Source organism: Danio rerio, chromosome 18 (assembly GCF_052040795.2).
Source record: "Danio rerio strain M-AB ecotype USA chromosome 18, GRCz13ab, whole genome shotgun sequence".
In the NCBI taxonomy this organism is placed as follows: Eukaryota; Metazoa; Chordata; class Actinopteri; order Cypriniformes; family Danionidae; genus Danio; species Danio rerio.
The window spans coordinates 41002825-41012500 of record NC_141038.1 but is presented as its reverse complement, the minus strand read 5'-3'; the positions used below and the strand labels follow the sequence as shown (position 1 = coordinate 41012500).

The 9676-nt window shown below is 31.2% G+C and overlaps 1 protein-coding gene across 2 annotated transcripts in view; it reads left to right on the top strand.

Annotated features, from left to right (window-relative positions):
* Positions 1-9676, top strand: part of luzp2 (leucine zipper protein 2) — a 251221-nt gene that overhangs the window by 139700 nt on the left and 101845 nt on the right. For both annotated transcript variants that reach the window (NM_001099255.1, NM_001114715.1), the window contains 1 exon segment: positions 3708-3819. In NM_001099255.1, coding sequence (NP_001092725.1) covers positions 3708-3819 — 112 coding nt within the window.

Genomic DNA, 9676 nt, shown 5'->3' with positions numbered 1-9676 from the left:
TAAATTCTCTTGTACATTAGCTGTTTAAGTATTGTATGAGAAATTAGTTTTGCATGAGAAATGATTAGTGAAAACGCCATTTTAAAATGAAAAAATACTAAATTAACAAAAATTTGGTTTTAGACTTATGAAAAAAAAATGTTAATGTAAATAATGGGAAATTAAAACTTTTTCACCCGGTAAGTTTTGCCGTAGGAACAGTATTGTCTTTGCAGATTGAAGTCCAAAATCTTCTTTTTGGTCTGTATCCTAAAACAGAAATCTTGAGTTCGATGCAACTTGTGAAAAGTCAGAACAATTCAATCGGTCACACTTTATTTCTATTTTTAATGGTCCTTTTGTTGAGTTTAAGTAACATTGCATCTACATGCCAACTAATTCTCAATAGACTAAAGTAGACTGTTAGGTCGGGGTTATGGTTAGGGTTAGTAAGTTTTTATGCCTGTTGAATGTCTGTATCAGACAGTCTACTAATACTCAAATGGACCATCGAAATAAAGTGTTACCATTCAATCAACATAAGCAGTAATGCTTCCAAAAAGAAACAGGAAATACTCTGTCTATTTAAATTCCAATGGACATTCACGTCTTTTTTTTTTTTAAGAGCTGAGTAGGATTAATCTAAAATTTAAATTTCAGGAACTCAGTGGCATTTTGACACTCATCTTGTAGTACTGCATGCATACAACACATATTCCCACACATAAATTAGTCCTGAAGTGGCAGTGCCTCAAAGGTATGGACACACACTTGCCAAACAGCTGCATGCATATTGCATGCCAGGCATTAAAACCAGATTACATTAGTCTACAGCACTGGTTCATTCATTTGCCACATTCTTTTTTTATATTTAGTGCTACGTTTGTCTAAAATAAAGTGCTCTCTGATGTGAGTGACAGCATTCTGGATTTTGCCTTCTTGTACAGTGGCTGTGAATTGTCCAAACATCTTTAAAAACTTTCCAAAGACATACAGTACGCTATAGGTAAATTGAATAAACTAAATTGGCCGTAGTGTATGTGTGTGTGTGTGTCCCAGTACTGGGTTGTGGCTGGAGAGACATCCGCTGCATAAAACATATGCTGGAATAGTTGGCGGTTTATTCCATTGAGGTGAACTTTAAAATAGTCAAAGTCAAAGAAAGGTAAATGAATGAATGAATGAATGAATTAATTAATTAATTAATTAATATTTCGGTGTGTAATGAGCTTTAAATACATGCATGTGACTAATCAACTGTCTCAAATATGCTTGCCTTGTTTACTATTAGTTATATGCAATGTTCTAGATTGCAAATTCTTTTGCTATGGTCACTCATTGGTCTTTATTTGGTCTGTTGGTAGGCTTCTTGCAAAGTTGATGAAAATATGAATTACAATGAACATAAACACATATTATGCAAATTATGCAAAATAAATATGATTTAAAAAATCTGAATTGTGAAATAAACAAGATATTGAAGAAAAATAAAATAATGAACATATATAAGAAAAAGAAAAGAAGCATACAGTTGTGTTTGAAAATGAATACTTAAAAAAAAAATCAGCAACTGAAATGTCAATAAAAAAAAGCTTTCATAAATAAAGTAAAAAAAAAAAAAAAAAAACTTACTGTGAATCAAGACTCTGTTTGTTTTCAGATATTTTAATTATATTATTGAGCAGGATGGTCCCACTGGGTCACATTAACCAGCCTAACCTTGACCTCTTGTTTGAACACGACTGTGTTATTGACCTCTTAAAGGTCTGCCCTGACGAGGCTGAGTCCAATGAATAATAATCAAGTCTAGCAGACAGAGAACATGATTCATTTCCATCTCTATCTGTCTGTAGTAGCTCCCAACCTTGATCACTTTCAGCGACATCACACTGTGGGACTTTTATAGTCATGATGCCTTCCAGCATGATTTATTTATTCCGCAGGTGTTGCTTTTCCATCATGGAGGTTTGTATAACTGTGCTTTGGTTTCTCTGACATGAAGGTTCAGCTGAGAAATGCACAGGATGCATTGCCAAAAAGCCCTTTGTCGACAGCATTTGACTGTACTCTGCATAACTTATTCATGATTTGTATTTGGGACAATGACAAATCATGGCATATTATAATTATTTATTTACCTTTTTTTGTGTGCTGCTCATAGCTGTGTCTGTTCTTTTGGGCTGGGAAGGTGGTGATTTTCTAAAAGAAAAGAGTCGGAATGTGTTTTTTTTTTTTTTTTTAATTCGCAGTGCAATAATAGTTTGAGAGAGTTACTAACCAGATTTGACCTTGATGGCCCCTACTGATAGATGTTACTGCATCATGTTTAAATAAATTGAATTCAATTATGCATATTATGGAAAATAGGAAAACACAGTACAACCATTTCAAGTCTTTTTTTAATTAAGAAAGAAATTCCTTTATTCAGCAGGAATGCATTGAAATCAGCAAAGGCATTTATAATGTCACTAAAACATTCTGTTCCAGTCACAATATTTGACATTATTTTACAATAAATAAATAATCTTTTAAATGAGAACAAAATGTCATGTTGGATGAGATGTTTTCAGTTTTTTGTTCAAGCATTTTAGATTTGTAATGTTAGTATACATATTACTAAAATAATGGTATGTCAAATTATATTCTATGTTCTATAAATTTTCAAATTATGTCTATATATATATATATATATATATATATATATATATATATATATATATATATATATTAGTCCCCCTGTATATTTTTCTCAAATTCTCTCAGAATCAGTTCAACAGAGAGATTTTTTTACACATTCAAATAAAAAGGTTTTACTAACTAATTTCTAATAACTGATTTCTTTTATCTTTGCCATGATGACAGTAAATATAATTTTACTAGCTATTCTTTAAGACACTGGCATTCAGCTTAAAGTGGAATTTAAAGGCTTAACTAGGTTAATTAAGGCACGTTGGGGTAGGCAAATGATTGCATAATGACGGTTTGTTCTGCAGACAATTTAACAAAGATATTGCTTAAGGGGTCTAATGATATTGACCTAAAAGTGGTTAAAAACAAGTAAAACTGTTTTTATTCTAGCCGAAATAAAACAAATAAGATGAAGAAAAATATTGTTGAAAATACTGTAAAAACTTTCTTTGTAAAAAATAATGTAAAACATTCATTTTTTTTAAACATAACTTGGGAAATATTAAAAAAAAGAAAATTATAATATATATATATATATATATATATATATATATATATATATATATATATATATATATATATATATATATATATATATATATATATATATATATATATATATATATATAAAATGCCATTTTTGCAATATTTTGTTATGTATGTTATGTTATATATGTGAAATGCAAACAAAAAAACTTGTCTTAAATGTAATTTGCATACAGTACATTGCCATATATCAGATTTCATAATGATATTATGAACCCAACATTTTGTTCTGCTGTATAAATATATTTTTTAAAAAATGTAAAAAGTGACGTCATTAAATCCTGAAACAGAACCTGACGCAACTGTGAGTTGAGGTCACAATTTCTTTTTCAGGATTTTGATGATGAACTATGGAATGCTTTCCTTGGGTTCATCTTCCGCTCACAATGGCCTCGAATCCTCCAGGCCGCTGTAGCACGCCGTGCAGAATGAATTTGCCTGGCATGCTGTAGATTTAAAGAAGTCATCTTCCTATTTCTTTTCTTTTCCTGTAGCTATGAGGGGCTGGAAAAGAAGCTGAAGGAGGTTTTCACAGAGAGGACAGGAATTTTACGACATCTCTCCAAAACATCAAAGGAACTGGACAGCATAAAAGGAAACCTGCAGGTAAGACCTTGGCCATGATGGAAAAAAAAAAAAAAAAACTCAAGCAATTGACTATTTAAATAATCCATAGTGCATCTTTGTTAAGTGATTTAAATGACTGCAGATGGACCTTTTTTTTTTTTTTTGCTTTTTTTTTTCGATTAGAGAAGGGTCTCAAATCCTATTTTCAAACAGTTTGTGTGTACTTTCAGGTTTTGCACTCGCTGAAATGCCAGTGTTTCCGCTATTCAGATGTTTGTCTGCTCTTATCACTGGTTGCTTTGCAATGCATGTTTGCTGACATTTTCTTGTTGTGGCATTTGGAGATGTAAACACTTTCTATAGTTCAAAGAAACATTTCATTATTCATGGCAGAAGTTGTCTCTTTTATATATATATATATATATATATATATATATATATATATATATATATATATATATATATATATATATATATATATATATATATATACTTTCTTTCTTTCTTTCTTTCTTTATTTATTTATTCATTTAAAATATTGTTGGCTTTTCCCACTTTATTTGTATTGGTAAAAATTCAGACATTGCAAACATTTAAAAAATAAAAAGAGATAAAAAGAACATTGTTTAATTCAGTCATTCAGTACAATACTTGATAGTGTAGTATAGTTTATTGTACGTCGAATGAAGAAATTATAGCACTGTCGCCTCACAGCGAAAAGGTCGCTGATTCAAGTCACGGCTGGGCATTTCTGTGTGGAGTTTGCATGTTCTCCCCATGTTCATGTGGGTTTCCTCTGGGTGCTCTGGTTTCCCCTACAGTCCAAACACATGTGCTATGTATTTACCTTTACCATCATAGTATTTTACTAGATATTATTCAAGACACTTCTAGAAAGCTTAAAGTGACATTTAAAGGCTTAACTAGGTTAATTAGGTTAACTAGACAGGTTGGGGTAATTAGGCAAGTTATTGTATAACAGTGGTTTGTTCTGTAGTTTATCGAGAAAAAAATAGCTTATAGGGGCTAATAATTTTGTCCCTAAAATGGCTTTTAAAAAAAATAAAAACTGTTTTTATTCTAGCTGAAACAAAACAAACTAGACTTTTTCTAAAAGAAAAAATATTATCAGACATACTGTAAAAATTTCCTTGCTCTGTTAAACATCATTTGGAAAATATAAAAAAAATATATAAAAAATTGGGGGCTAATAGTTCTGACCTAAACTGTATATATATTCGTACAAGGTACAGGAATGTAATTTAGACACTTTTATTTGGTTGTGCAACTAATAAAAATCAAACCATATCACAAAAGGCTGTGATATGCAAAATAAATAAATATGATACAAAATATCTTTTTGTGATAGACTTTCTAGCTTAAAGATCACACTCTCGTTGTGCTCAATTAACATGATTAAACCAAGCGTGAGTACCATCCATCAAAAAAACAACAACAACAACAACAACTGTGTAAATCAAAGGGCTTGTACTAATTTATTTTGCCAGTGATTAGATTTGGAAACTCAGTAACCACCTTCATAAGGATTCTGGTGTGGACATGTTCAGTATAAATCAGGGTTAAAAGCACATTATTTCCTGACATTTTTAATTAGTCATGCAAACCAAGAAAATTTACTTAATAGTTAATTGACTGTTGTGTTGTCATCACTTGAAATACTATTTTCTAAACTTTTATCACAAAATAATACATAGACTGTCTTTTTTAAAAAAGAGAGATGTACACAAACAATGCATGTAAAATACATAATGACAACATGTAATAAAATATATAATGACACCATAATCAATAACCCTAGCAAGTGCAAATGCATGATCGAAATGACAAAGCTGGTATATTTCTTTGCTTTTAGTTACAAATATGTACACTGTAGGTAATGCTTTGTACAGTAAATTTAAAAATATGTACCTTCATAAAATATGTCACAGATTATGCATATGTTATTCAGTTGCTCCCAAATGTTTACAGCATACACAAATGGATTACGTTATGTACAATCAAATGTTTGTTAGAAGTACAGTGGATGGGTAAACTTGCTAGCAGTTGCAAATTAAAGCACCCGGTTGCAGGCTATTGCGTGAGCAAACTTCAAAATCCTTAAAAGCACAATTATCTGAACAGGAAACCGCTGAACCAATACACAAAACACATAATAATACTTAAACTTACATCCTCCACTTGTTCCAAACTTACTTTTTTCGGAGTTTGAGTTTCCTTCTTCTTTTGAACACTAAAAAATAAAAATAAAAAGTTTTGAATCATTTGAAGGTGAGAAAAATGTGATTAAAAACTAATATTAATATAAAAATAGATTTATTATTATTATTATTATTATTATTATTATTTTATTATTATTATTATTATTATTATTGTTGTTGTTGTTGTTGTTATTGTTATTATTATTATTGTTGTTATTACTATTATTGTTGTTGTTGTTGTTATTATTATTATTATTGTTATTATTATTATATATTTATTATTATTATTATTATTTTGAATTATCTCTTCAAATATAGTAAAAGACAACCAATAGTTTGCCAGGTAACTATAAAATACTAAGCTGCATTAGTGAACCTGGCAAGTGGACCTATAAAGCTGGCACATATGGAGACAGATTAGTCACATAGAGAATGCATTATTACAGGGATCTGAGCCAGTCAATCAAATACTTGATTGCCTTGTCCAATGGCAGTCAACCAGCCACTGGTGCCTGAGAGAAACCATACGCTCCAAATGCATTAAATCTAATTCATACAGCGATTTATTGTTCGGCTGAAGTGCTTGGAGCGTTAATGGATAAGGACAATAGCGACGTAAATAATGCTGACAGAAATAGTTTGATGAAAGCTTTTTTGAGATGTATATATATCTATGTATATCTGTTTGTGAAATGGGTCATCGTGATTCTGATGCAGTTGTGTTTTGTTTAAGCTTTATCTGGTTATTGAAATTCAATGGGTCAGTCAGTCCACATAAACACTGAGTGAAAACCACATTAAACGTGGGTGTGAGTTTAAAGAGTACAATGCTACAACAAAGACAGAAGTATGGAATCCAGTGACAAAAAATTCTATTTACTCTATAAAGCAGAATATGTCATGATATTTGGTCAATTTTGAAAGAATAAATCAAAGGTATACATCAAACTAGACCAGTGTATTTGATTATAAATATAGTCACAACAGATATAGACAAAAACTCATACACATTCATCAATAATGTTTGTTTAGCTATTTTGATCTAAAAAGTACATAAATACTAATATAATTAATGCTAAATATTTAACAAAATGATTTCATTGACAAAAGTGGTTCTTGAGGGATTTTGTTCAGAATGATCAGGTCTGTCATTTAATATGAATATGATTTGTTTGCATAAAAATGTTTTTTAAAAAAGTCCTGAAATCACAAAAAAAAAAGTTTTTCATTCAGCTTGAGTCAGGGATTCCCAATATATTTGACACTTCACTTCAGTCTGCTATACAAGCAGTGTAACAGTTATGAGTGATTTCATGCCTTTCATCACTTTAGCACCACTGTCAAGCTAAGCAGGGTGAGTCTCTTTTGCTACATTTACACTGTGGAGCTTAGTGATCAAATCAGATCAGATCAAATCAAAAAAATTTTTTATTTGATAATACATATATATATATATATATATATATATATATATATATATATATATATATATATATATATATATATATATATATATATATATATACACAAATTAGTTTACAGTGCTGTTTTAAATGTGCAAAATAACAAATAAATATAGTACTTTACCATGTGAATAAAGCACATTTTCAGATTATGCTTAATATAATTTGTATTGCCTTATTTGCAGACAGCAGTGTATAACTTTAAATGATTACTAGTTATACACTATAACATGTATATGTGTATAACTATGAAATTAAGTGTATTTATGAGCCTGCGGGCCAGTGGTGGAAAGAGGACTGCAAAATCATACTTTTTACATGAGGTAGAAGTGTCATTACTAGGCAAGAACTTTAGTGCAAATAGAGTAAAAGTGTAAATCCTACTTAACGTATGAGCTAAAAATAGCCCTTCCAAATGTACTGAAGAGTAGTTAGTGTCATGCTGTAAAAATAATTGGTAAAACTTTACTTGAAGGGTGTTACAGAGTAAATTTACTACAGTTATTGTTTAAAGTGATTTCAATCATCATACAGTACACATCCTTTATCTTCTCATCAGTAACATGCCCTTTTGACATTTTAACACTCATTAAACATGTTTGCTACATTTATAAAAGCATTAATGTATTTAGGGCATGTTTGCAGAATTACATTTTTTTGGGCAGTTTAACAGGAATCATGGGATAATTATACTAAGACAATCAACATATACCGAGAAAAATAAAGAAATAGTGGAATAAAAAAACCAATACAGCACTAAAAACATACTTAAGTAAAAGCACATATTTTTAAAACTATTTAGTAAGGGCCTTTACGGGAATGCAAGTTCGAATTTGGTAGCTGATAACGTAATCCTCCAGCCTGATCTCACGAGTATTTTACGTTTTGTCAGCTTAGTGGCTAATTCATACGAATTCGTACAGAAATGTATGATTTTAAAAAGGAGGCGTGGCACCCAACCCCGCCCCAAAACCCAACCCACCTAACTCATTGGGTGATGAGCAAATCATCCTAAATTGTACGAATTAGATCATTAGAATTCATACGAATTAGCCATTAAATCAAAAAGTTAAGAAAAGTTAGTTGAGATTGAATGTTAGTTGTTAGTTGAGTTGAATGCTCTGACTTTAATATTCATACAGCTGTGATCATACACTCCAGAGAACAGCCAAGACTGATCACACCAGTGTAGTGAATTCCTTCATTCATTTTTCTTATTTAGTGTCTATTTCAGAGGTTGTCACAGTGAAGTGAACTGCCAACAATTCTGGCATATGTTTTAAGCAGCAGGTGCCCTTCCAGCCGCAACCCAGTATTCATTCATTCATTTTCTTGTTGGCTATGTCCTTTTACTTATCCGGAGTCGCCACAGCGGAATGAACCGCCAACTTATCCAGTAAGTTTTTTACGCAGCGGATGCCCTTCCAGTCGCAACCCATCTCTGGGAAACATCCAGACACATTCATACACACACTCATGCACTATGGACAATTTAGCCTACTCAATTCCCCTGTACTGCATGTCTTTGGACTGTGGGGGCAACCGGAGCACCCGGAGAAAACCCACGCAAAGGCAGGGAGAACATGCAAACTCCACACAGAAACACCAACTGAGCCAAGGTTCGAACCAGTACTCCACTGTAAAAATTAAAAGTTATTTTACAGGTAATTGTCTGTACCTGTTGTTCAGATATTTTCTGTAATAAAAATTTCTAACATTAAATTTACAGTTAATACTTGTAATTTGGTATTTTGCTATTTTTCTGCTTTTTAAAGAAAATTATATGTATGTTTAGAGAGTAACACATAATTTTACAATAATATTTACAGATTATTTCTGTAAAAATAGGGAAACAAATATTCAGTCAAATTATTTTTAGTGAAGATGGTAAACATATAAAGATTAACATAAGGTTATGGTAGTCAAATAAAAGCCTATATAGGCTGCATATAATCCATGCACTCTAAACTATGAAATGTCTATTTTACTACTCTAACAATGTTGCTACGCAAACTGTGACGATCACCAGTGATCTAGCAGCTGCGGATCGCTGGCAAATTATACACACATTACTTTAACGAACTACAACTCCCAGCATGCACCTCACACTCACACAGTCAGAAGATCGTTATGGACTGATTTTAAGGACTATAAACTTAGCACACACAGATGCATCGTTTCTGAGTCTTAAACTGTTTAGTGAGCATTAGGAAG